Source organism: Cylas formicarius, unplaced genomic scaffold (assembly GCF_029955315.1).
Source record: "Cylas formicarius isolate icCylForm1 unplaced genomic scaffold, icCylForm1.1 PGA_scaffold_1__22_contigs__length_36826433, whole genome shotgun sequence".
Taxonomy (NCBI): Eukaryota; Metazoa; Arthropoda; class Insecta; order Coleoptera; family Brentidae; genus Cylas; species Cylas formicarius.
In genome coordinates this window covers 7,222,849-7,249,622 of record NW_026844264.1, presented here as the reverse complement: position 1 = coordinate 7,249,622, position 26,774 = coordinate 7,222,849, and the positions used below count along the sequence as shown (strand labels likewise).

The 26,774-nt window shown below is 34.3% G+C and overlaps 2 protein-coding genes across 2 annotated transcripts in view; both read right to left on the bottom strand.

The window, feature by feature from the left end:
- LOC132697014 (GILT-like protein 1) overlaps positions 1 to 19,025 on the bottom strand; it is a 34,760-nt gene extending 15,735 nt beyond the window's left edge. The window contains exon 1 of the mRNA XM_060662246.1: positions 18,740 to 19,025. Within this exon, the coding sequence (XP_060518229.1) occupies positions 18,740 to 18,844 (105 nt within the window). The 5' untranslated portion in view covers positions 18,845 to 19,025. The remainder of the gene's footprint in view (positions 1 to 18,739) is intronic.
- A 1,165-nt stretch (positions 19,026 to 20,190) lies between these two features.
- On the bottom strand, positions 20,191 to 24,861 carry LOC132697200 (ATP-dependent DNA helicase Q5-like). The gene is made up of 8 exons (XM_060662507.1): positions 24,661 to 24,861; positions 23,739 to 24,606; positions 23,445 to 23,687; positions 23,110 to 23,319; positions 22,929 to 23,055; positions 22,595 to 22,876; positions 20,859 to 21,840; positions 20,191 to 20,715 (listed from the first exon to the last, which is right to left on the bottom strand). Exons 1-8 carry the CDS (start codon positions 24,758 to 24,760, stop codon positions 20,636 to 20,638), a joined length of 2,892 nt encoding a protein of 963 aa, XP_060518490.1. The 5' UTR covers positions 24,761 to 24,861; the 3' UTR covers positions 20,191 to 20,635.
- Positions 24,862 to 26,774: the final 1,913 nt, after the last annotated feature.

The following is a 26,774-nucleotide window of genomic DNA, read 5'->3' as shown; positions in this document are numbered from 1 at the left end:
CGTCGCTGGGCGGGGCAAGTTCGTCGCAAGTAGCGCGAATCAGCTTTTTATTTTAAAAAGAAGGTGCTTGTCTAGTGGGACGCATTGTTTTTCTATCGTGCTCCTGCGGACCACTATGGAACTTTCGCAAAATCGATGTCATTTTATTGTTAATACACACTGTATAAAGTGTTCGTCGAACTTCAAAGTTACGGCAAACTTCGGTAAATATTAAAATTTGTACTGGTAATTGCAATTTAAAATTATATTTTTTCAAATATCTCATGCCCCTTGTATTATAGACGAAACCTTAAACTCTCTCTCGACACAGTTTACGATACTCTTTGTATAAAATTATCACATCTTTAAAAGTTTTTCATTTATCGCCCACAAAAACAGAAATTTTAAGGAACTTTTAGATTATTTGCCAATAATCGACACACCCTGTACATAATTCAAACAATGTTCGAAATAGGGGTGATAGCCATGGATTTCCACGTTTCCTGGTGTATGATTTTTTCCAATAGAGTAAGTGGTTTTCAAGAAAATACTAATAAAAGTAATAATCAATGACGTCATCGCGGCGTCTTGACTGAGACCCCTGAATAGTGATTTTCATATGGATTTTTTAAATATCTCGAAAAGCGTATGTGATAAACGAAAATCGTAAATACCAAAATTGTAGCTCTCGATATGACTTATTACACTGTTTAAGCCAATTGGCCATATTTTTCACGAATTTTGGTTTACGGCTAATAATTTAATAGCGAAAAGAACGATTTTCATGATCTTATAGATTTTTGTCCATATCTGAAAAACCCTGTATCAAATCGAAAAAATTTCCGAAATAAAAGTCTCCCGCATTTCTTGGTTCTAAAATTTTGTCGATCGATTAAACAGTTTTTGAGAAAATCATGTTTTTCTGGAAGCCAAAATATTCAAAGAAAATTTTTCAATATGTTTTAAAAAATATTTGGTGATACTTGATTACGCTCAAATTCTACTGTTTAGATGTGGGTACGGACTTTTACTTCCTTGCCAAATTTAAAATCGTCATCAATGGGTCACTTATCACGTTTTCGAATATAGCACGGGATATCCCGAACACCCTGTACAGTATGTGAAAACTTTAACTACAAAAGTTTTAGCTGTACAGCTATGTAAAAAAAGCTGGCAAAAGAATCACAGCCTTCTTGTTATGGTCAATTATCATTACAAAGGGAGACCAATTTTCAGTTTTTTGCAAATTACCGACGCACCCTGTACATTTTTCAAAAATCATCAATAATAAAGGTTCTTGGTCCGGATCTTGCGCATCGCATTTTAAAAATACTTCTCGACCCCCCAGCCACCCCAGTTTCAATGGACTTCGTTACGGAGCTAAATTTTATTTATGTGTAGAATTTCAAGTGGATGGCTTCAAATTTTGGACACTTATCGTGTTTCATAGCAAAGTCCAAAAAACAGACGAAAATCTAAAAAAAAAAGATGGACGCCGTGGTTTGAGCGGAATTAATTTTTTACTGGTTTATGTAGCTCGTCCACAGCCTAAAAGGAGCCAAATTTGAAAGCCGTGTAGCAAACCGTTCAAAAGATATAGCCAATTACAGAGAAATGGAGAACGGAGAACAGAAAAAAAAACATTTTTTTCGTTGCCGAGATATAAGTTTCGTTGCCAGGCGCATATACTTTCGAAAAATTCGATTTTATCGATTTTTCGAAAGTAACAAGATTGCTTTCGCAAAATCGTACCTGGCCGGGGCAAGTTAGCGCTTAGCGCGAAGCAGCTTTTTATTTTAAAAAGAAGGCGTTTCGCGGTTTCTTGTTCCCCTGTTTTTATACTTTCACATTTCGTCGATTAGCCATATTTTTTACGAATTTTGATTTATTGTTAAAAATTTATTCCCGAAATGTACAATTTTCACGGGTCATTAGATTTTTGTCCATAACTGGAAAACTCTGTATATAATCTGCCGATTTTGCAGATCGGTTGAATAGTTTTTAAAAAAATCATGTTTTTCTGGATGCCACAATATTCAAAGAAAATTTTTTTTTAATATCTAGTGACATTTGATTGCCCTCAATTTCTACTGTTTAAATGTGGGTACGGACGTCTACTTCCTTGCCAAATTTGAAGTCGACAGGTACATTTGAGTCACCTATGACGTTTTCCATTATTGAACAGAATATCCCGAACACCCTGTACAAGAGGTGAAATCCTTAAATAGAAAAGTTTTAGCTGTATATACGGGCTATATCGTCCTGTAAAAGAAACTAACATCTGAAACACAGTCTTTTAGTTCTAGCGAATTTTGTAGTTTTGTTAAATATGCGGCGCACGCTGTACATTCTTGAAAAATGATCAAGAATAGAAGTTTACCAAGCCAAATGTTGTGCGTCTTTTCGTCCAAGAATTTTTTCGGTTGCCTAAACGGTTTTCGAGAAACGATTTTTTTGTTAGACCCTTGCAAACGCGATTTTTTATTTTTTTAAAAGACTTCCCCACCCCCCAACCCCCCCAATTTCAACAGGTTCCGTAAGAGAACCAAACACTGTTTAAATGCCAGATTTGAAGTAGATAGCTTCAAATTTCAGACACTTATCGTGTTTCGAAAATCGAAAAAATAAAATGGTCGCTGGGGTCCTATCAATGCCATTTTTTATTGGCTAATGTGTCTCAAGAACTGCTTAAAAAGAGCTAAATTTGAAGGCGGTGTGCCAATAAACAGCCAATTAACATCCTGTCTACACAGAAGCAGAAAACAGAGAACAGAGAAACGGACAAACAGACAAAAAAATAAAAAATTTTTTTTCGACGCTGATTTCATGTGTACCAACGGCGACGCTGTACGACGCACCATTTCCGAGATATGAGTATCGCTGCCAAGTAACAAGAATTGTCTACTTACAAAAACGGCAGTATCATCGATAAGGGATATTATTAATACTGGAGAATTGAAGTGATTTTCAAACTCAAAGTATAGACAATAGTGATCGCGACCTTAAAAGAAGGAAAATATATCGTCTTTGTCAAAGCGAAGCTGTTCCTCCCTTGGATAAACTGAAAAAGAAGCTAGAAGAAAATGTTTATAATATAGGATAGACAAAAGGCAAGTAGTAATGAAATCATACAGAGTACGCACTTGGAACTTCAATTACCTTCAAGAAATTAAAAGATATGGATTAGACAACGGATCCATAATTTACGACACTGTATCCAAAGGATTAGTTGAGTGCACTCAAAACTGTCAGACGAAAGCACCTGAAGACGGATTTACCACAAACTGCTTGCTGTTGTCTCCAAAGAATATTTGGCGAACTTTTTAAAAATTGGTTTCTAAACAATATCTTGAAAAATATTCAATACAGCACCTACAAAATTGCGGGCAAAAGCCAGCACGATGAAGATTGGGACAGACTATATCACTCATACCGACGCCGTTCGAAATCTCCTGGTTTAAGACCTTTTCAAATCCTAAATTTATAAGGGCGATATCTATTTTTTACGCCAAATATATCGATTTGCCTAGTTGATATATATATATATATATATATATATATATATATATATATATATATATATATATATATATATATATATATATATATATATATATATATATATATATATATATATATATGAACGTTTAATATCTTTAATATGGAAATATTCTGTTTTCAGTGACTCGGGCTGAGATAGTTGTAATTCAATTCAATTCAATTGCGACTAAGCAAAAACCAACGCAGGAAGAATCCAGAAGTTTTGTAAAAAGCATTACAGTAGCCCGTGGAAGTTTCTTTGAAAAATTGATATCTCAATTGCTCGCAAAACATTATTTTAGTTAGTTGCTTCTTCAATAATAGCGACAACAATAACGATAACGACAATTACTCTAAAATCAACTCGATAAACAGGGTAACAACAACGACGATTGCTATTTTATCGAGATATTAAATAATTTGTGGCAGACTCGTTAACGGGTATCTACGTCCAAGCATTTGTTGGCAGCACCTAATTAAAAAAAAATTATCTAAAAACAACTGGAAACATATAAAAAAATAAAGTTGATGAAGGTTTCAACCAACGTCCAAGAAAACATCAGATATAAAATCTAAAAATACCATCATGTAGTAGTACATTTCCAGTGCTGATGAGAAAGCTTCAATTTTTTTTCGGCGCCAAAAACGGCGGATTACAGCAGTTTCTAAAATATCCACTAATATTTCATTTTAATTTGCAACTTTAACGCATTTTATCTTTTTTAATACACATTTAGAAAGATTACAACGAGTAGATACCTGAATTTGTATGTTTTTGAAGACTATTTTGATGAAATTATGAAATATGGAATCAGGAAATTTGATCATTTTGGGAAATACGCCGTGGGAGATATAGCAGAAAAACATGGCGCAACTGGGCTGCGCAAATTATATGGAACTTATGGGTGTAAGTGAAAGGATTTGTACCAAGATACGACACGACATTAAAAATGAAATAAGACCTTAAGCTACTTCACACCAGAGAAGTGGCGAAAAGGAGTCCAGCAGTCATTAAAGAAGAGCAGGAAATGTGCAATCTTGACTATCAACCCGTTAATTATACCGCCAACAGTTCCTCTGTATAAAGCATTTTTTGTGTAATATTAAATAAATTAATTTTTATTCTATCAAAAAAAATCATTCTCTTTAAGCAGTATCCTACCGGGACGCATTTAGCACACCATTTTCAGTGTCAGCAAAATCCATAAATTGACCCAAACACAGGTAGAACTACATGCGCTCGATGAAAAGCACCTTTCTGAAACAGACTATAATACATTCTTTTGTCTTTTGTCCGTCTAGAAATAAGTAAAGTTTTTTTTCTTGTTAAAAGCAACAGTCAGCAACACCCTGTCTTTCATCAAATTTTGCAGACCGGGGTTTTGAAAGGTGCTGACCGCTGCGGTTTCAGTTTTAAGTAAAAAATCCCTTCATTTGCATTTTGGAAGTGCTTCACTGACTGTTGCAAGAAGCCATAACAATGTATAGATACTTCAAAACAGTAAGCGCAAAAATATTATTTATGGAAATTCATATATGAAACTAAAATAGCCTAAAGTTTTAAAAAAACAAATAAATAAATTTTCAAAAAAAAGTGCAAAATAATATATAAATAACAATAATTATTATTTATTTACTCACCCAATAGATAGCAAAAATTACAATAAATAAATGGAACCAAAGAATGGGTTAAATTACCTCCGCTGCAAGAAACCATTTAAGTAGGTGCTGTTGCACTCTCAAAAAAAAATTAATTAATAATTAGAAATACCATCCTCTAGTTTTTTTTTAAATTTTTTGTCATAACTTCCAAAGCCGGAAATGGGATATCTGCTGGAGCAGCGTAACAATCACATTCACGATTGGGACAGCCCAATGATGCGTATAATACCAGTAACAATTACTGAATTGCCAGTTTTATTCTACTTTTACTAAAAAATACAGTCTGCCTTTATTTAAACGACTTATACATGTAACATTTCCCAAATTTTAAACAGTGGACGCGGCGACATGGGCCCTTATTTTCTTGTTTAAATAATAGGGTTTCCTTTGAAACCATTCGAGTCTGGTCGATATATTTTGTAACACTTTGGGAGAAGGGCACTTTGCTCCACCTCTTAACAGAAGGTGGTGGGAAGTGTCCGAACATTTTGTTGCCAAACTTGGAGTCGTTAAAAAGGGCCTTTCTCAAGCAAGAAAATATTCTCAAAGATGGCCATATGTATTTACTTTTTTGTTATTATAAGTTAGGAAAGAGATATTGAAACTCGGTTTTCACCAGAGTGCTAGACCCTTATTATAGTGACTAAGCACCCTGGCGACCATTATAGAAATTTAAAAATAATTTCCAGCACTTTCTCTAGACCGCTTTAGTCAGTTTTTTAACCCCACTTGTTTACGACAATAACTTATCGAGATAGGGCCGAGTAAAGTCTGTTCATAGATATAAGAAAGTGACTAACTGATTCGAATTAAGGAAAGACCCGGGCAAGCTGTAAGAATGAAATATGGCCGAACAGGTCCGTACTTTGCTTAGAATTTAATTATTTTTGGTTTTGTTAGGAAAGATACTAAACAATATTTATTTATGTATGTATTTATGTTTAAATCTAAATTAAAATTACGAATTATTTTTATTACCTACTTAAATTACTTAAAATTATTCACATAATATATCAGTATCTCTATCGCCATCATCGCCTGTTCTAATTATTACTTGTTCTATATTATTTGCAATATGGATATACGATTGTTCTGCTTTTTCTATATGTTTAACAGAATTGGCCCAACTTTGTGGAGGGATGTTAAAAACTTCGGTTTCTATAAGTTTGAGGACATTTCTACAACACTCTATTACTCACTGTATTACTCACGAAATAAGAATGATTACCAATAAACTTAAACTAAGTAGTATACCAAACCAAAGAATATTAAACACAGGTAAGTATAAAATTATTTTCTATTATGGACCACAATTTTATCTAAATCTAAATTCCGAAACTTTAGGAAATAGTCTTGTTGTATTGTATGTTAATGGCTAGCCTTGGATAATCCCATTCAAAAGCAATTGGTCACTTTCTTATATCTACGAACAGACCATACCTTACAAATACAAGTCACTAGCTTGAAATCACCTCACAATAGACGCTTGGTTATTTTCAGTCATTCATATGCTCCCTTTCAATACATCACAGTTGATTGAAGGACGCATGTCATTTGAATTATTATTTGAAAGTGTCAAATGTCGGTACAATCGAAATTTCAAACCTACGTAAAATTGAATCAAATTGTATGGAAACTTCGAATTTATATTTTTTTGACGATACGTATGTCACTGGTAAAATTTTTATAAAATATTGCGCATCCTTACCTATAAAGATGTGTGCTGATAAAAAAAAGTTAAGTAATATTAAAATTATGACAGAAAGAAAAAAGAAATGTTTTCTCAGAACTTTAACTTGTCCTTTGCCCCTTGTGGAGAGATGCTTAATTAAACTCAATTAATTTTTTTCTCGAAATTAATTGAGGAAGGACAATGTCAATTATCGGCACCTTATTAAAAAAACAACCTATATTGGCTCCATAGACAAATAAACCCTATTGTTAAATTATGATTTTGTATCTTAGAGTTAAGTTAGCAATGTCTATTTTGTATTCTGTGCCTTTTGGTTGTGGTCTGTCTTTTGTTTTGACCAGAAACTAAGAGGAACAACAGAAGAAAGATAGAACTGTGGTGGTGGTGCACGTTTTAGTAATAAAGATTCGGTTACAAGAATTCCGTTTTATCAGTTTTAACACCTATGACGGTCTTATATAAGTAACAAAGCTACAGGATATTTTATTTCAAAAAATCTCCTTTTAGAAGTATTTTCCGATTTATTACAAATATTACTATATCGATTTTTAAAAGCAAGCAAGAAATTTTTTGATAACAGGCTTGATCGTATTTCGATCGTATTGAATATTTTAATTTTTTTTTGATAAGACGTCTTCTGTGTAACTTTTGACGAGAAAGAAGGAAGCTGAATCAACTTAAGATAATGAGATCTTAATTTCAAAGATACAACACCATCTAATATCATAACCAACCCAGAAGCCATATGCTGCATTAAAAGTTAATTTTTCGAAGAAATTTCCGCACGGCATTACTGTAATACTATTTACAATTCTTCTGAGCTCATCCTGCGTCGGTTGTTAATAAATCGAACTTGCTGACGTTTCGCCAATCATCCTGACAACTGAAACTTTCAATTAAGAAGAAGAAGTCCACAGGATCATTGACGAAATGTTGTCAAGCAAGCAGAAGAATTGTAAATGCTGTCATATCCCTGGTGGGAATCAAAGAAAGTCCCCAGGAAAGTACCTTTTCAAAAACTGGCCAAATTTCACACAACATTTAAGAACCTTACAGTAAAAAGCGTGTGAGAAAACATTGTGCGATTGTTTTAAACAAGGAGGTAGCGGTTATTTTTAAAAACCCGATGTCATAAAAAAAACATTTCCTCTTGCGGTGAATAACAGAGCCGGTTTGCTGCACGTCTTGGAGAGGGGACGGCTTCTGAGTGCTTCGTTTCTATGATAATTTTTCCACGATCCGACGCAAAACATTGCCGTCACTTGACCTTCTCCGGTTCCACTTTTTGGTATGTTAAAGGTGTCGATTTTTAAAAATTGAAGTTGAAATATACGAGGTACCCGATCGGAAATTAATACCGGAAGTGGTTATTTTTCGTAGTTTTTTTTGGTACCAGGCGGCAAAAACCTTTTCAACACTAATAGTCCTAATAATGTAAAGGTATGTTTACAAACCAAGTTTCCTAACATATTGGCTAAAAACATGCGGATCCTTATGAATTCATACAAATTTTGGAGGGATATGAGCGGTAATTACCGATTATTAGTATAAATATAGGTAATTTAAGGCAATTTTGGAGATAAATCTTGGTCAATTTTTACGGTAATAACTAATAACAGATCTTTAATAAATATTTTCGAAATATGGCACAAGAAATTGTGAAAAAACTCCCGCCAGTATAAAGTACCAGAACTAAATTCTATTTCGTTATTATTTCTGATGTATATTAAAATTTCAAGGTGTCGCACAACACTGTTCTCGAGAAAATCTTTAACTAGATAGCAGTAAAGAGTAACTAACCAAACATAGTTAGTTCGAAAACAAAGGTAAACCGGAAGACAAGAAAAATTATAGACATTATCTAAAATATTTCTAAAATATTTGAATATATTTTAAAAGATCATTTGAGAACAGCAATTTCCATAAACTTAACTCGTTTTCCCAGAGAATTTAAAGAAATCTAGCCATATTTTGTGAAGATGATACCTTAAAAATGACACATCCAAACTTATTGACGATCTGTCGAAAAGTTTGTGCATGCGCATGTCGCATGAATATTATCATTTTTTTTCATAGTTGCTCCATAAGTTCTTGTATTATCGGCATAGACAGAGTTGACAAGTTCGCTTCTGTCCTGGAGTTCCTAAATGCATATTGTATATGTATATCTTTAGAAACCTTATTTAAAAAATGGAATGCACGGCTTACGTTTCAGAATAACTCGAGTTTCAAAATAACCTTTTAGAAAGTTTCAATTTTTACCCTCAAGTTCAAAGTTTAAAATTTCAATCAAAATTGTGTGTGGGTGTGTAAAGTTTTCAATTTTTTTTTATCTTAGAGGACGATGCCTGTTTTTCAATCATTGTAAATAGCTAAAGGTTGCATAGATTCGTGGTTAGTTAGTTAGTACCTACTTAACGCGCCGCCGCCACTGACCAGTTTAAGAAAATAATTTTATTCACGTCACGCGACTCGCAAACACCGAATGGTAAAATAGAAAATATGAAAGGCAAAAAAAAATTCTCAGGTAATCATATTCCCATATCCGTTGGCTAAAGACAATAAGTTACGTGTACTTACCGTATATTATAGATAATTTCAATATTTGCAATAGAAATATTATATGCGATTACAGCGCAATTAAAAAAATCTTACTTTGTACGCGATTGTCATGGCGCTGGTGCTGAGAAAAGGCATGTGTGTGTGTGTGAGAGAGAGAGGAAGTAAAAGAGAAAGATTAAAAAAATATGTATGGTTCCAACTTCTTTAACAGAATGGCTATGTGCAACGCGATCAGTGTCTATATTGAAACTAACAGTTGACTTTTGTACAATGAAGTCTACAATAAAGATTTATTACATTAGTTTCGTTTAGTTTTTTTCATTTGCGACGGTAGTACTATATTGCAAGTCAGTTTCAACATCATTACACATTTTAATTCAAATTACGGCCATAATCGGTAAAAATTGTTTAGACATTCAATTCAATCGAGAATTAATTCGATATAACCTGTTTTTTCATCTAGCTTTGTACCATTTGCCATTGCTATATTATTAGGTATTAATATACATATGGTCGGTACGATTTGCGATGGCATAGTATTTTTTCTACTCCCGTCTGCAAAATACCTAATTACACACCACGTGAGTTTCTTGTCCCACGCAATCCGAGCCACTTCGGACATTTCCGCGATTTTATCGCACGGATTCGGGAGCAATCGGATGTTTTCGGAGATTTCACCGCACGACTTGAATTTTGACGTTTGTTAATTCTGACGATCATGTTAGTGAATATATTGGTGTTGTTTTGCAAAAATGTATCCAAAAACTAATACACAGAAAAATGTTATTCTATATATCAGATAATTTAAATACTACGTGCTGTAAGCTACGGTAAGTAAAGTGACATTTATAATTTAAGTTTCCCACAGAAATTTTAGATACCGTTCGCAGGAACTTTATTGGTTTTTATGTTAATATCTTGCCAAGATCAATTATACGATTTTTAAATATTCATGTCTCATCAGTACAAACAAAACAAAATTGAACGTTAGGACTTGCTTTTTCTTGCTTATACGGCATTAAAAATTTAATCCTCTTAAGAGCTCTTTCCTTCGAAGAATGGCAGAACTCCATTGACGTGCTACCTTTATCTACGCCTGACGTCGTACACTCGACAGAGATAGCACCAATTAAGGGATATTATAGTAGCTTTCACTACAAAGCAGGATCACATTTTCAAAAAACTGTTGCAGAAACTCGAAAGGCCGTCTATAATTATTATTGACAATGTACGATATAATTCTAGGCTTAGTGGCAGTGTACCAAATGTATCGACAAGAAAAGAAGCAATTATCAATTGGCTGCCCAGTAAGCCGATTAATTATCCAGAAAATGGTCTAAAATGTGAGTTGTAAAAAATTGTCAAAAATTACAAAACAACCTTGCCGTACGCTACAGACGAAATAATTGTTGAAATTGGTCATCAAGTTTTAAGACTGTCTCTCCTACATTTAATGCCTTTCTATTATTCTGTCTGGCATTTTATTGCCGACTATGCCATTACAAATCGTCTATCTATAACCTAGTCCCTTTCTACCCGTAGGGTGCAAGGGTGACATTTCTGCATGCAATTTAGCTAGCGATAAAAAGTCTCCAGTGTTTTCTATTTAGTGCCAAGTTTTAAGCTTCTACCCATGTTCGTCCCCTCTTTTTCAAAATCTTTCCCATTACAAATCATTCCAACTATATTATTGATATTTATATTATTAAAATTATAGTTATTATAATTAGATGTCAGGTGGCTATGATATTCTCATACAGTTGGGAATAGTCACTTCATTTCATAGGATCGAACTACCGAATCCCGCTTGTTCGTAACGATTCGATCACCTTGTTCGCTCTCGCTGCCGCCCTGACCGGCCTGAAGTGACGGAATACAGAACGACCCTACCAAAACAAATCGAATTCGCCGGAATACAATTCATTTGAATGGTTTAAGAATTAAATGCATGACTGAGACAGGCCATGGAAAAGGGGAACGGGAGTATTGTTATAATTATTCTATAGTATTGAGTAGGTATTTCATTTAAACAAATTAATGTATATTAAAAAAATATTATACTAACTAGGACAAAAAACATAACATATAGATAATCTGAATCGTTTGTCCGGACTGTTCGGATTCAGTGACTAATTCCGCTTCTGTTGACATCAAAAAGTATTGAAATGATTCGGTCCTTTTCAAAATCAGTTACTGATTGATTCGTCCCTCGTAAAATGAATGATTGACACAACATTAGTTGGGAATGAGGGTTCGTGCATGCGTCACCCCCCACTGACTGAAATGCGGCATAGCCGTAATTTTTCTCGAAAATGGACTTTTTTTTAAAACACAATATCAATTTCTGAAACCCGGGTATTATTGGCAACATCGAGCCAAGTATTTGCTATTGTCACAGAATACTAGCAGTATGTGCCATTGATATTTTCATTTTTGTTGTGGCAAAAACATTCCGAACATTTCTGCAAAATAAGTTACTTTTAGTTATATACATTTTCATCGGGATTACTTGATTTTTGAATGCAGCTATTACGGGTGTTATTGGTTAAAAACGAGATTCTGAATCTCGGGTACGCGAGTTATGTTACCATACACCCTGAGAACCTGCTGAGTATGACTCGCAACATACAATGATGGTAAAGTTGCGCAGCGGGAAGTCAGTTGAAAACATTTCTGTTGTTATCTTGCAATTCGAAAATAAAGTTATTTTTTAAAAATCGGGAACCACGGTCTGGTTAGTTAATTGGCGCAGTCGGAACGGATTTTCGGGAATCCATACGTATCGAACTTATTCGGTTCGTTTCGTTTCAATCGAATTAACCAAAAAAAGAAATGTCGTGATACTAGTGTATCTGTATGATGCGGTGTGGAGTTTTTCCAAACATCGAAAATTTTCTAATCTATCGAAGATCTGTGGATTACAATTAGCTAGTCAATCAACGGAGGATGGGACGAGCATCGCCTATTTTCGCAAGGACCAGACATTTGACAGGAACCAGATCGCCTCCAGAAGTCGAATCCTTATAAAAAAGCATGACCAAAGTTGACCTATAATGTAAGTGTAATTTAATGACAAGTGTAGACGCCATAATTTTCGAATTAGACAATTTGTGTTTAAAAAATCTATTTAAACAACTGACCAGAAATCTAGAAACATTCTTTACAAATCAAACTAACCATTCAATTAATAACTTTTTTCACAACAATAAAATTGCTCATTGTAAACCAGAATATTTAAAATGTGTACCAAATTTTGACGGTAACGCCAATGATTTGAATCGTTATTTACCAACATGTGAATCATTAATCGATCATTTTCACGATATCGCTAACCTGAATAACTTTCAAAATACTTATTTACTAAACTCTTTAGTCGGTAAACTTACTGTAAATATTCTAAATATTGACACATGGGACCAGTTAAAAGACACCGTTAGAGGTAATTTTGCCGATCAAACAGACTAAGATTTTTTGAACCAAGAGTTAGTTATGATGAAGCAAATTTCCAACGAAAAACCATCTCAGTTTTATGATAGGTATATTACACATTTTAAATTTGTTATGTTCTTATATAGATTGTCATGAAACCACTGATGCAACTAAAACTTTAATACGAAATTAAATCAGGTTAGTCTTATTGGCCAAAAAACGACATATCGAGAAAATATGTATTTTATTATGGATGTTGTTAACGGAATTATCAATGTTCAAAGCCTACTTCCTGCTGTGAACTGTGAAGGCCAAGAAGAGCATCAGCAGTTAGAAGGGAGTTACTTGCTAACCTTGCCAACAATAAGAAAGAAATTACCAAAAACCCAAACTATGATTTTTCGATTTCGATTATACGCCTCCAAATATTCCTGTCCTTCACTTAAGTCCCCACCTACAAGAAAGTTTGACGAGTTGCATCCGATTGAAAATACGACGATGGGAAATGATCCCGATCCATTTCCTAATTATGCTTCCACACCTACTATATGGGATATTTTTGTATATGTTGTTTTAGTTATAGCCTCTGTTTATGTAGCCTACAAGTATTTGGTCACCAGAGGACGTTTTCGAAAGAAGAAGATGGTAGAAGAAAATCCGACAATTGAACTACCAGGTGTAGTTAACTCTCGGGGGGAGTTATGTTACCATGCACCCTGAGAATCTTGTAAACTTATAATTTGAAAATAAAATTATTTAAAAAAAAACGGCAACCATGTTGTTGGATGTTAGTTAATTCGCGCATGTTGAGTGGATCTTCTCAATTTTATTTTCATAAGTTCCTTTATTATAAGTTCGGCATAGCCACCATATCTTTAATAGCCATATGGCACACCAATTATGCAACAAGTTTTCTAAACGACGCTTTAGTCACGAGTTTGTTTAGAGACGAGGCTAAGCGCATCGAAGTGCAATTTTGCAACATGTAAAACGACGTTAACACTTGGCGATCAGACACCCCGAAGACAAACATTTGAAATGCTGTTTGCGGTTTAATGAACTCTGACGACAATGTAAATCTTTTTGCTTATTCCAGCGATTTATTTAATCGGTACGTAATTGCAGTTACGCAACTCGGCAGGTATGCGTGTGTGCAATCTGCAAGCCAAAAAAAACACTCGTTACTATACATATGGATATACAAGGTGTCGCAACGGCAACTCTGGCGATCTGTCGTGGTAAAACTATAACTAGAAAAAATTTGAAAAATTTTAATTATACTAATCTCGGCAAAAACATTGTCGAAATGGCTGTCTGCTTATTTCAAAGAGAACACGTCATATTAATTAATTTTTCAATTCAATAGTTATATCTAATATTTTCTGTTGAAAATGACATTTGCAAACCGAAGAATATCTTTAATATTGTCATACTGGATATCTTATAACTTTAAATAAGTCATTTTCTTTCTATAAAAAGGTCTGTTTACAAAGTTAGCACTTTCGATAAGCAATTATAATCAAAATTAAATTGAAATACTATATATAAATATTGATTTTTCAACATTTTCCGTTGCATCACGGCCTTTATGTTCAATCAATAGGAGTTAACCATAATATATCGCTCAAGTTCCAGATGGGACACTGTGTATTATTATAGCAATCCATTTAATTAAGAGAGAGAGAGAGAGAGAGAGATCGCATAAATTAACTTTTGATTTACGTATTTTGAGTACTAATATGGACGACCCAAATCCCAAATCATGGGTGTCTAACATAAACATATTTAAATGATTAGTTGCAAATTTAAAGACACGAGAACAAGGCTGTCAAGCTAGCAGGCAAGTATAGTCAATACGAAATTAATTGGAATTAATTGGCTATAGGCGACATAGGTGGGCGTGCAGATTCATTATGTGCATAAGGAAATATAACTGTAACAAAAGTATAACATCTATTAGTGTGAGTATTGCGGAGAAGAATTTGGATAAAAAATTATTTTAATTTTTAAACATGTGCGCGAATCTATACAGTGTTTTATTTTATTTTACCATTAGCTATTTATTAATTTTTAGTAGAACTACAAACGAGAAAGTGTTAGGAAGAATGGGCAAATAACTTGAAATACTTTTACGCGGTACAAGATATGAGGCGGTGAAACTCATTATGGAAGGTAAAATTGTAGGTAGATGAAGTGTAGGGCGCTGAAGAATCTCTTGGTTTGGTCTATCGCCAATTGAATTATTTAGGTCAGCAGTATCAAAAGTGAAGGTGGCCATGATGATCAGTAACCTCCAAAGGAGAAGCTGATACAAGAAGAAGGTTTATTTATTTTTTGTTTAAACACCATGTACTTTTTTGTCAATAGTTATCTTTAATCCTGATTTACAGGTTCTATCAATTCATGTATTCATCTCTACCCTTATAAACAACAAGTGTATAATCGCCAAACGCATAATAGATTGCCATTACATAAGAGTCAATTAATATACCAATACACGGCCTTTATTTGGCACCACACGTGGTAGTGACTAAAGTGTCGTTTGCCAAATTTGTTTTTCTTAATTTACTATTAGGTGCACAGGCTGATAGCTTAAAGTCACACTTCACACTTTACGCAATCCTGGGGAATTTTAGACCAAGCAGTAGAAAGAGGCGTATCGACATACTTCTTGTATCCACAGTGTTAGTAGACGTTTGTACCGTTATTTTCGATAGACTTCGTAATTATCAAGACTTGTCAGTTTTTGACATACGACCTAAGAAGACTATACTTCGTTTCAGTAAAAGTGTTACAGTAAAAGTAAAAAAATTGGGTTTCTTACACTTAGGTATGACCAAATATGCGTTTATATTATGAGTCACCAATTTTATACCACCAATTACATTTTAAAACTCGTGAATGAACTAGCAAAGTCAGCAGCCGTTAACAAGTCAAAGATCGTAAAAGCCCTTATTCTAGCTGCAAGAATGTATGGTTAACTAGAGATTATACATGTCCTCCCTATGTTGATTAAGAAGCAACTATAGTAACAAGTAACATTTCATACAGGATAGTCTACAACGATAAATTATTAGATAGTCCTACTAACATTTTAAATGATTTTGCAGATTTCTGACTTCTTCGCTAACTCTTCTTCAAATTTTACATTAAGTAATAGCGATAATAAGCAAGTTCTTCATTCAAAAATAAGATGACGTCGGGCACTGATTGCATTCCGGCTTTTAAAGGACTGTGCGAGCGTCCTTACTCTACCATTTCCTGTTCTACTAAATACGTGCCTTAAATCTTGCACTGTGCCTGATATCTGGAATGCAGAATGCAGAGTTAGTTCCATTTCATTACTTTGCAATTTTTCTAAGGTTTTTGAAACACTCCTGTACAATAGATTATACAATCATTTAAAAAACAGTATAACATCAACATGAAAGGTCATTCTATCATCACTAATCTGACAAATATCACCCAAGTTATAGCTGAAAATCTATACTTGCTATCTCAAACTGATAGTGTCTATACCGATTTTTCGAAGGCGTTTGACAGACTTGACCATGGGATACTTATTTCTAATTTAAATGATCACTTCTATCTATCATTACTTCTAATCAATTTGATTTCATCTTGTCTAAAAGATCAGCGCCGATGTTCCTCAAGGCAGCAATTTAGGCCCCTATCTATTTAATATTTTTATTAATAGCATTGTCAAAAGTGTTGATGCTAATTGCTTGTTATACGCTGACGATCTAAAGTTGTCCTGCGAAATTTATAGTATTCAGGACTGCCAAAACTGGTGTGTCCATAAAAACTTGTCGTTAAATCCCATCAAGTGTAATGTCATGACGTATTCACTTAGAAGTAATATCCAGCTACTTTTGTTGATCTAGGTGTCACTTTTGGCGCTAAACTCTTTTTCATTCCGCATATTGACTCCGCTGTGTCTGCCGCGAATAAAATGTACGGGTTTATAGCACGGAACCCTCGAGACTTAACGGATTTAGAAACTTTAAAGACTCTGTACTACGCATTTGTAAGATCTAAATTGGAATAGGGTGACATTATATGGAGTCCGTTTTACCAAGTCCACTCAAGAAAGCTAGAATCTGTACGACGAAAATTACTCTTGTCTTTCAGGCATCATAATAAGTATCCCCCAATTGATATAAGCAATACTTCGCTTCGTAATAGGCGGTATTCTTGTACAAAATTATTCATAAGTCAGGTTGTTGATCCGGGCCTCTTATCAAAATTGAACTTTGGTGTTTCCAGGCCTACCTCAAGAGTAGATCAAACCTTTTACCTTTCTACGCCGCGTACGAATATTTTAAAATTTTCTAACGTCCGCAGATCTGTGCAACTCGGCAAGTTTCCAGCTTGATATAATGTGACGTTAAAACATTTTTTAAGGAATAGCATATAATTATTTTCGTTTTATTTTACGTTGTATGAGCATTTTGCTGTCCTCTTGCATTTTTTAAAAAATTTGTTATTTATGTTCGTGTTCTGTAGTTGAGTTTATCCTGTGAACAGTTTATCTACATAAATAAATAAATAAATATGCGCATGCGCAAGATTTAAAATATCGTTTTTAACCAATGACCTTGGGGCATTTAACGACCAACATTGCTAGATCGTCAATAAGTTTGAATGTGCCATTTTTACGGTAGCATTTTCACAAAATATAAATAGATCTCGTTAAATTTTCTGGGAAAACGAGTTAAGTGGTTCGAATTACAAAAGAGAAAGCTTTTACAGCGTATGCAACAGATAAAAATAAGTAAACAAGTTTAAGAGGTGTTCAATTCAATTAGCACAAAACTATATACAGTATGTCCCACTTAAGGACTGTACAACCCTGTGAAATGATTTTTTTTTGTTGGAAAGGTCTCTGAAAAATACATTAAAACCTTGTTTTGCTTATTGCTTCAAGTCATTGGGACTATTTAACAAGAGAGAAGAGAGAAGCACTATTAGGTATTTTTTAAAAAATAAATTGGCAACGAATTCTTATTCAGTTTTCATGTAGTCCTATATAAAAATTATTATGACTTCAGGTTGATGTTTAAGATTTTAGTGAGTTTTTGAGAGATCTAACCAAAAAATAAAAAAAATTGAAAATCAAACCGTAATCAAGGATTTTACAACAATTTACAGCCTTAAGGGGGCGTAAACGATATTTCAAACACCCTGTATTGAAACATTATAAAAATTGGTATAGTTGGATTCTAAGTACTAACGAATAAGAATTCATTGCCAATTTATTTATTTTTTGAATCCCTAATAGTACTTCTCTCTTCACTCTCTTTTGTTAAATAGTCTCAGTTGGTCATAACTTTAAGTTGAATAAGCAAAACAAGGTTTTATTGCATTTTTTAGAGTCCCATCCAAAAAAAAATCAAAATCGAACCATAAACAAAGATTTTACAAGGGTGTACAGTTCTTGACTCGGACACAATGTTTATGGACTTTTCTACTTGCACGAACCGTATGCAGTATCGATTTATGATTTCTTTTTTAAAATTGCGCTTACGACTGATGAATACATAAGTTTTCGTAAAAAAACTTCAATAATTAAAAAAGTAATGAACGTTTAATCAATCATCGCGCCCAACGGCCACTGAAAAAAATTCGACCGGCAAAATTAACTTTATGCACTTCTTCGATCGACCAAATAATATCCCGGTCATCCCAACGGAAAACCTAATTAAGCGTGGGCGCACGGACGCGTGTCGCACACATACAGAATCCCAAATTATCTCAAATATCGATTTCTCCAACTGGGTTGCTGGAACCGTTACAAATGTTGCCGCCGATGCATTCCTCTAACTTTCTCTCGTCCGCGTCGAACCATATCTTCCGCCGCTATTAACTACTCACCATATGATCCTCGTGGTTGTGTCCTTCGTGGCCAGCGTGATCGTGCTGGGCCGACACGACAACGAAAACCAAACAGAAAATCAAACCCGCTTTGAAAATTTCCATTTTTACTGTACGAACACCGACGCGAAGCCTGAGAACAAACTAACGGAATATCGGCCGCACACGTTGCCCACTGCGACTCGAATAGGTGAGCGTCTAAACCCACAAAAGTTCACAGCCGACTGCCGTTCTCGCAGTGACGTGTGGTGAGAACGCCCCTCCGTCTTTCTGCGTGACACGAATTTGATGGTATGCCGGTGAACTGTACAATTTTCAGTTCTTCCATACGCGAAATGGGTAATTAAATTGGTGGAAACTTTTCGAGGTAGAACACCGATTCAGAAATTTTGCTGCTCGTAATTACAAGAAGGTTGCGGTATAAAAGGCGGTCATTTGTGGTTTCTTAAGGATCTCGAATAACAATATAATAGTTATTATGGCTTCTAGTTGTACGGAAAAGTCGAATCGCAAAGTTTTACTCAGAGTTTGCGACGATAATAATGCCAAGGATTATAAAATAATTAGTGACTGAGAATATCCCAAATTGCAAAAGATTTCCGTTGAAATGTTGTTTTTCTTAGTCGCGTCATCTGGTGGACAGTAGCCAAAACTAACCATGGGAACTATGATAAAGACACCCATGGATCCCTTCGTTGGTACAGTAACTCGCCGCTAATACAACTAGGCAAAGATCTATGGTAAAAGTACATCAGACAAAAGCATTCAGAGAAAAACAAAAACTGTTTTCTGTACTCGGAGTTTAACAGATCCTTGGTTTTCGTTATTTATATGGGCAGCAGAATGGACTCGGTTGGTCAGTGACGGGAGGGAGAGGATCAAATTCACGTTGGACCCACAGTTTATTTTTTTCGATATCGTTATCTTTTATGTGTCGTTCTGTGACCAAAATAGAAAATATCTTGCCAACCGAGTTCAGTAATGGGCGAGTGTTGCTTATACACTTACCCAAGGGTACGTAAATTGTAAAGAAGATAGTTAGGGGGTACCTCGAATAACTTAAATTATTTATAAAATGATCAAATGTAAGGAAATGTAGGCCAAAAACCGTAGTTAATGGAAAAAAGCGTTCTTTTGGCCATACAATAACATTTACTAGTTATTAAAGCGATTCCAGGATATTTAGTTATTTTTCAAAGTAAACAGTGTTTTAATTATTACAAAATTTAGTCTGAAGTAAACCTGTTTGCAATCATAGAAGGAACCATTTTTGTAACCTTTTATCAATAAGGAATGTATTTTTTGGTGAGCATTTGAAATGAGGCTCCATATAAATAAGACTATACAGTTTTAAGGGAAATGGGAATAACTACAGAATTACTGTTACATGCTGATAATTCTAAACTGTCAAATGAACTATGTTGGTTGTTAAATCATAACTAAAAATAAAGTCATTTGTTAATTGTTTTAGTCATTTATACAGCATATATTTCTATATAAATTTGCATGTACGCAATTAGAACTATATAAAAGGCAAAACACTGCATACCTATATACAATACCCAATAGAAGAAAATATATAAAAAAAAACTCAGGCAAACAGGATATTATTGCTACTCTTCGATAAAAAATAAGTTTCAAGTAATTATTCTTCATTCCTAAAGAAATATCCATACAACTTAAACCGAAGGCGGTGAAAATATATAAGTACCAATAAAATGCCAATCAAGAACTATATGTAAAACTGACAATGCGGTATTGTTTTTCCTCCTTAAAATGTAAATCAATCTAACTCGCACAGGTATCACCACTGAAAAAAAAAACAAATCAACAGTACCAGCTATCATGACTGTCTTAGAACTCTTTAAAAAAAAACTTTAACTCATGTCTCACACACTATACAATAATAGTTTGTGATGTAATTTCTGTGTTCTTCTTTAAAAAGTTGTCAATATACTCTTTCACTTGGTTTTCATCTAAAAAAAAAAACAACTTAGAGACCTTCTAACAAAAATTGTAACAATATGCAATAGTTAGGGTAAAAATCTTTGAGATAAACAAATTTAGGAGACACTAATCAATAAAATCAAATCAAGTGAATATCTCAATGAAAACAAACCTTTATCCACTAAAGCATGGGATATACTTCTGGCTACACTCTTAAAGAGATCCCTTGACTCAAATCGTCTCTCGACATATGCTGGAGTCAAAAGTTTTACAACCAGTGTCCCAACTTCGTTTTTTCCTAGTCTTTTTAATTTCGGTTTACTGCTCTCACCATTTTGGATAGATCGTTTTTCTTCTAACTGTTTTAACTCATCACTGTTGTTCACATATTTGCTTTCATTTACTACTAACCCATCTGAATCCATTGCACTTTCATTTATTTCAAATCCATTTGATTCATTCATGCCTTCAGTACTTATAACAAAATCAGAATCATTAAGGTCATATTCATCTTTTATTTTCTCATCTCCATTTGAACGCTGCGGCTCCTCTCTTTCTGAACTGTAACTTCTCTTTTTATCATCCTTGTAATCTTGATCAGAGCTATGTCTACTTCTTTTGCTATCTTCATGCTCTTTATCAAAACTATGCCTTCGTTTTTTCTCGTCATTATGTTCTTTATCTGGGCTGTGTCTCCTTTTCTTATCGGCATCATGTCTATGATGTTTGTGTTTGTGCCTATCTTTATGCCTGTCATGTTTGTGATGACTATCTTTTTCTGTTGTATGGGATTTATGTTTATGGCTGTTGGAAGATTCATTTTTGGGGCTAACACCACTTTCTTCACCTTCTGAATCACCAAACAACACCTTCATATCTGTTGATTTATGTTTCTGAGACATATCTTGTTTTACATTACTCTTGAAGAAATCAACAATAGTTTTCTTATTATTGTTACCACTTTCATTTAACAATTCTTTTGCAGTCTTAAATCCTTGGCTCTTGGGACCATCATCTTTCACCTTGTTGTGCTGCTCTTTTTTAATGTTACGAAACAGATCAGTTAAAGTTTCATATTTGGCAGGCTTCGGTTGAAAATCCACTAGTTTCTCGTGCACTAATTTACTATCGGTGCATTTTTTGATACCAGAGATCTGAAAAAGAAAAAATCTGTGTCAACAGTATCCGATAGTCTAAAAATATCTAGGTTAAATTTACCGTACCACGCTGAAGTGCCCATTTAATTGGGTATCGCGATTTTGGGGCACTTTTCTAACCGCGAATATCCAAAATGCTTACTATCTACTATTTACGACGAACATACTTTTAACAAAAATGTCATTTTCCCAGTAAATCACAGATCGAAATTAGAGAAAAATGAAATAATATTCACAAACATAGAAAGCAAGTTGGTAAGTTTTGACGCGGAAGCTGCAATTCCAAAACAAGATGAAGAAGGAGAAAGTTTTGTACCACTAAACCGATCAGAAAGTTTTAAATGTTCAATAATTGCATTTAATTTTCTGCAAAATACTGAGTCAAACCTTTACTCGTGATCATAGAACATAGATCCCATGTTGATATCTATGGTTACACGAAATTATCAATCAGCTGTATAAGCTTCTAGTAGCCAAGTGTGCAGAGATCATTCGGCCGCTATACACAGAATAACATTTCTAACTCTTTTTCGTTTTTGAGCCAACAGTACAAGTATCATTCGTTACGTTTTCTAATAATATGGTGCGTGGGTAAGTGCCATTGCCAATAGAAGTAAAATGGAGTTGTCGGCAAAAAGACAATTTCCGAGTTAATTTGTGTGGAAAAATTTGAGTGTCCTTTCACAAGAAAAGATCCCATAGAAAGTACTTCAGAACATTTAGTTGTGATATTTAACCCAAATCAAATTACCAATTTTGCGATTCCATTCCTGTACATAGTCATAGATGTAGTTGATGAAAACACTTGGTACTCTAAATCAACAGAGCAATCTTCGACATCTTTTTTATCCAATGCCTGACTATCTCTCTGTTCACACTCCATATAGTTCAAATACAAGATATCCACGATTTTACTCAAATATTGCTCTCTTGTGGCCAAAGTTAAACCTTTGACTTTAGTGGAGCTCGAACTTGCAGCTTTGACGCGAGCATGCTTGGATAAAAGCTCATCGATGGTATTTTGAGACATTTCCTGCAATCCCAACCGTTTAAGTTTAATTTCGAGGGCATTTTGATTTATTCACCTGTGGATTTCTTCTTAAGGCAAATTGTTTTTGAATCAGAGTGGTAACTTCTTTTTTGACGGCTTGTTGTCGTTCGAACGCGTTATTGTCTCCATCACTATCGCCATCTTCATAGTTACGACTCTCGCTAAAATATAAGTGAAATGACAGCCTCCTTCGGTAAATTCAAAACAATCCGTACTCCCCGATTCCTTTGCGTCCTTCGCCGTACAAGTCTCCATAGTCCATTTCATTATAAGAGCTTGCGTGTGTGCTATACTGAACGCTCTTTAACACAAACCTTTCGACCATTTCCATCACCGATTTTTTATCTTTGCAAAAGTCGCACATGTTGCGGCAGTTGGGTGGTGGTTCCCCGAAGTAGTTGGAGAACAGCTTGTGTCTGCAGTCTCTATTATTAATAAGATCATTATTTTTGGCCTTCTAATTTAAACAATATAATATATTGGGAATAACATTTCAAACCATCTCTTTTAAGATTTTTACCAATAATTTACAGAAAGAGATTTTACTCACTGAGGATTTTCACAAAATTCAACCACTTGTCTGAAACCTTTTAAAGCATTTTCGGCCTTTATTTTTTTGCCTTCTTTGTTTCCAGATTTGGCTAAATCATGAGTTAAATGGTACTCAACAGCTTTAGCATCTCCCCGGTTATAATAAACCCGACACCAAGATGGTTTGCCATCTCTACCAGCTCTGCCAGATTCCTGATAAAATGAGGCAGGGTCTTTGGGAACTCCCCAATGAATTACAAATCTGAAAACATTTGATAAAGACCCAATATAAAGTAAATTATTATTCGCTTGCCTAACAGTGGCTTTATCAACTCCCATTCCAAAACTTATAGTGGCACAAATGACTGGAATATCTCCATGTTGCCATTTCTCCTGAAACTCAATCCTTTCATGATTTTTTAGGCCAGCATGATAGCAAAGCGTTTTAATTTGCATTTGATTCAACTTTGAAGCCAAGACTTCTGTTTGTTCTCTTGTTCGGCAGTAAATTATGCCACAGGATTTTTTTTCTTTGGGCACCTCATTTTCCTGCCCAACATTAAGGCACACAGCTATAAAGTTTTTAAGATGCAGAAATTGATTTTCCAGAATGTTTGGGAAGAATACATCATAAAATAGGTTGCTCCTAAAGCATGAAGTTTTGAAGACTTTGTGATCTTCCGACAGATGAAGACTGTTGATTATATCTTGCGTCACTTGTGCGCCGGCTGTAGCCGTCAAAGCGATACAAGGGACATTACAATTCTCACGTAGATTCCCAAGTTTTAGATAATCGGGCCGAAAATCATGACCCCACTCACTCACACAATGCGCCTCATCCACCACTATGTACGCTACCTTATTAAACCTGTACAAATTGTTAAACAAGTCCTTGAAAGTTCTGGTGGCAGCTTGTTCAGGCGTAACATAAAGTAATCTTGTATTTGGGGATGTTGATTTTAAATCACTTATGAGTCTCTCCCTTTCGGCTTTTGAAATTTTTGAGTTTAAAGATGCCGCCCTGATTTTTAAAGTGATCAAAGCATCCACCTGATCTTTTATAAGTGCCAATAGTGGAGAGAAGACTATAGTTATCATACTATCATGTAACACTGCAGGCAGTTGATAACAAAGGGATTTTCCTGAACCTGTGGGCATCGAAACGTAGACATCGCGTTTTCCTGTAAACGTAAATAACTTTAAAAAAACAGAAATAATTTACATATCAATATTACTTTGACATATTTCTATTATTGCTTCTTCCTGCAACTTGGACTTAAAGGTTTCAAACTTAAAGTATTTTTTCAATCCTTCTTTTACAGCGTTTTTATTCATATCAAGCAACTTTGTTATTTGCTCCAACTGTCTGTAGTATGGGAGAAATAATAATTAAAAAACAACTTTAACATTTGAAAACATTATAGGTTATGTCCAGATAAAAATATCAGTTTTGAATTATATTTCCTTTAGAAATAACCGCCAAAATTAGTCTTCTTCTTCTCTTATATGGAAAGGAAGCTTCTTTTTTTTTTCTACATTTTTTTCCCGATAAGCAAGTAATGCGGGGACAATCGCGCATTTCCGACTTCCGTCGAGGTTTTCTGACTGCGATTATTAGTCGTAAACAAAATTTAGCTAGAGAAAAACAAAATAGAGCATAAACACAATAAACCAAGCAATACAAGCTCAGCACTACAAGCGTCCAAAAATGTACATATAGCTCTCGCAACGAATACCATGCCAAAAGCGGGAAGCAAATCTGATTCCAAATATATCGGTGCACAGCTTGATACAACACTTCAAAGTTATTCCATTGTCTTGCACTGTCAAAAAGGATATGATGCAAATCACCCGTTTCCCCGCATTCTGTTGAGGTGGACTGGAGATAGGCAGTGATTTTTTTCTAGGCTTCTTCTTCCAAAACTAGGGTTACATCGGAGGGGTTACATAACGATATCTGTACATTCTGACCTTGTCCAGGATATCTCTTAATGCGACTATAAAAGTCAGTTTTATGTCTAATATATCTAGATTTGTAGAAAGATTGGTTATATTGTAAACAAAATCATTATTTTTTTATCTAATGATAAAAAAACCAGAATCTATCAGAAATTTTATCTTAACTTTACCATGACACATAATCTAATGACTGCGAATGCCGAATACTGTAGAGCGCGAAGAGTATTTTCTTTCTCTGTTATCTATGCGTTTGCATTTTTTGATAATTAACCAGATTATTTAAGATGTCAACCTTTAAATTAGCGAATTCCCATTAGCATAAAGTTATGATATTTTACAGGGGAGACAAACGAGAATAATTATTTGAAGAAAATTAGTTCTACTATCTGATATCCAGGTAAAACTTTACCTAATAAAAAAAGTAATTAAACTTAATGACGACGTTAAGAATGAATTAGAATTAAATTTCATTTATTGTAATCGTATATTTAATACATAAATGAACATAATATGATATTCAATTATATTGTTAAAATACCTTAAAATTTTGTGTCATTCACATAACATATCTATACATATTCCATAAATTGTTCGACGCAATTTCGTATTTTCAGATTTGCCGAACATAGATTAAAAACGAAATTGAATACAAAGAAAAAGTGTCGTTGCCTGTTTTCAAAGTTAAGATTACATTTTGATTATGAAAAAGTAAAAATAATTCTAGTGCCACACAGAAATTTGAGAGCGATTCTAGACAGCTGCCATCTAGGGCCAAAAACTACACGCATCGACGATCGCCAATAAATAAATTTCGTCTCGAATATCCGGCTCTGAAAGCGTAGTAGAAAATCTGTCATTTTTCCGATTTCTAAGCACACGTCCGCGTTTTAAGGAACTCTTCATATTTCTTACGACAAAAGCGATATTTTGTCCGTTTTTACCCAACAATAGATATTACTTTTACCCGAGTGACCACAGGAGAGGGTGTCCTTTTACAATAGTGGGATTTAATACGCGGACGAGATTTTTTGCCATCGTGTTTGTCGATTTAACAGCTGCCGTTTGAAATGAAAAATGATCGCCAAAGAATAACGTTTCTGTACAAATTAAACTCAGGCCACGAGATTGATTACATTAACGCAGTGTATCACATAAAATAATCATATAAAATTAAAAAAAAAAAATCTTATAAATGTAGATCCGGAAATGCTTAGAATCTTACGTCGTAGGCTACATGTCTTCAACGAAGCTCAAGGAAGTAATATGTTTATTGTGTAACAACGGGCCCAAGTTCATGAAAATTCGTTTCGTCAATAGTTATAATTTTTGGGCTTGGAAAGGAGGCAAGAGACGAAATCAAAAGTTGAACTTATAGTGGCTTAGTAAAAGT

Coding starts and splice junctions, on each gene's coding strand:
- LOC132697200 (XM_060662507.1), bottom strand. CDS start 24,760: ATGAATAAAAACGCTGTAAAAGAAGGATTGAAAAAATACTTTAAGTTT. Junction 23,688..23,738: donor GTTGATAAAGCCACTGTTAG/GCAAGCGAATAA, acceptor AAATGTTTTCAG/ATTTGTAATTCATTGGGGAG. Junction 22,877..22,928: donor CCTTAAGAAGAAATCCACAG/GTGAATAAATCA, acceptor TTGGGATTGCAG/GAAATGTCTCAAAATACCAT.